Genomic DNA, 1873 nt, shown 5'->3' with positions numbered 1-1873 from the left:
ATCTTCGCGCGCTTCGCCTCTCTCTCGTCTCTCTCTCTCTCTCTCTCTCTCTCTGTATCTGCTCTTACTTTCTCTCTCTCTTCTCTCTCTCTCTCTACTGCTCTCTGCCTTTTCTGTGTCTCCCCCTATCTCTTTCTGCCTCTCTCTCTCGAGAGAGAGAGAGAGAGAGAGAGAGAGAGAGAGAGAGAGAGAGAGAGAGAGAGAGAGAGTGAGAGAGGGGAGACGGACAGGGAGAGCGAGATGAGGAGGAAAACGGGAGAGGAGAGGAGTGATATGAGATTCGGAGGAGGGCGGGAGAGAGAAAAGAGGAGTGAGAGGTAGAGGAAAGTGCTATGAGTTATAGAGAATAGGTGAGGTACAGATGAGAGTGGGTGATTGAAAACGCATGGAAGGTAAGGAAGAGGGTGTTAAATCAAAGCAAGAGTAAGTGCAAGACGCGGCCAAACGTTTAAGGCATCCGATTTTGGGCCATCTTTAGTGGCGCCACTTTTTTATGATAGCCGCGCCAGTGCTTGTTTTTATTGTCGGTTATAATCGTTATAATTGTTATTAGTATATTGTTGCTTGTTAATATAGTATTGTTCATGTAACTGATCTTTGCACCGGAACTCTATTTTCCTGAAATATTTGGAACTTTCATGTTGCATGACTCACCAGACTAACCGACTACATGCGTATACAAATGGCTTTTGGAAATAGCTTCTAATCATTAAACCCATATAAATGCTTTTAAGGCATTTGAAATATTCATGTTTTATACGTTTATATTTCAGATTCGATCGAATTAGTCATTGTTATGCTGTTTACATGAAGTCGTACATGGACATGTAATTAGATAGTAGAGACTAGTTGGGTTTTTTCTATTTGCTTTGCGTATAAGCGATCGTGCGCGGTTGTCATGACAACTGGTTTCCTGGTTCTTCGCGCAGATTCCCTTTGGATAAGGGAGTGGCAGGGTACGTGGCATCAACCGGTAATACGCTTAATATCAAGGACGCCTATCAAGACGATCGCTTCAACAGGTATGCAAAGTCCTGTTGTGTTCTCGTGCATTGTGTGTGTATATTATGTGTTTGCGTGCGAGCGTACGGGGGTGCGTGCGTGCGGGCGTGAGTGCGTGCGTGCGTACGTGAGTGCGTGCGTACGTGAGTGCGTGCGTACGTGAGTGCGTGCGTGAGTGCGTGAGAGAAGCGGTGAGAATGAGAAAGAAAGAAAGAAAGAATGAGACAACAAAGAGAAAGGTAATAAAGAAAGAGACGGGAGAGAAGGAGAGTGAGCGAGAGAGAGAAAGAGAAGAAAAGTACCAAAGTATAAAAAAGAAACAAGGGAAGGAGTTAGTTTGAGAAACGAGAGCAGGAGCGAGAGAGAGAGGGGGATCTGCGTCGTTGCCGAGCATCCTTTCTTTGCCGCCTCTCGTTTCCATGGCAACGATAACTGAGTGACCGTCGGTGTCTGTTGTTTGTAGACATATCTCTGAGAGAAATAGCCGCTAATGAACACGGTATCGATAGTAGAATCCGGAGAAAAAGCCGCACACTAATAAACAGTCAGAGTTAATTAGTCTTAGCGATACACTATCTTCTGGCCGTGCATGTTAGCTGGCGGGTTGTAATTTTTCCTCTGCATATACCGATATTTTTGTTTTCTTTTCACCTGAGCAACACACTGTGTTTGTTAGCTGGGGACGGGTTGCGTAAGAATTTTCCTCTGTATATACCGATATTTTGGTAATACTTTTCACAGGGATGTCGACACACAGACTGGCTACAGAACAAAGACACTTCTGTGTATGCCTATATACATCCGTGGCAGGTGAGAGCTGGTGTGTGTGTGTGTGTGTGTGTGTGTGTGTGTGTGTGTGTGTGTGTGTGTG

At 45.0% G+C, this 1873-nt stretch overlaps 1 protein-coding gene across 1 annotated transcript in view; it reads left to right on the top strand.

The window, feature by feature from the left end:
• The window catches only part of LOC106806226 (probable 3',5'-cyclic phosphodiesterase pde-5), a gene marked incomplete at its 3' end in the record, with an annotated part of 54134 nt that overhangs the window by 24975 nt on the left and 27286 nt on the right, over positions 1 to 1873 (top strand). Inside the window, 2 exon segments of the mRNA XM_014808096.1 lie at positions 930 to 1022; positions 1744 to 1812. Of these exon segments, the coding sequence (XP_014663582.1) occupies positions 930 to 1022; positions 1744 to 1812 (162 nt within the window).

This window comes from Priapulus caudatus, unplaced genomic scaffold (assembly GCF_000485595.1).
Source record: "Priapulus caudatus unplaced genomic scaffold, Priapulus_caudatus-5.0.1 Scaffold149, whole genome shotgun sequence".
In the NCBI taxonomy this organism is placed as follows: Eukaryota; Metazoa; Priapulida; class Priapulimorpha; order Priapulimorphida; family Priapulidae; genus Priapulus; species Priapulus caudatus.
The sequence above is the reverse complement of the archived record's forward strand: the minus strand, read 5'-3'. Positions and strand labels throughout refer to the sequence as shown.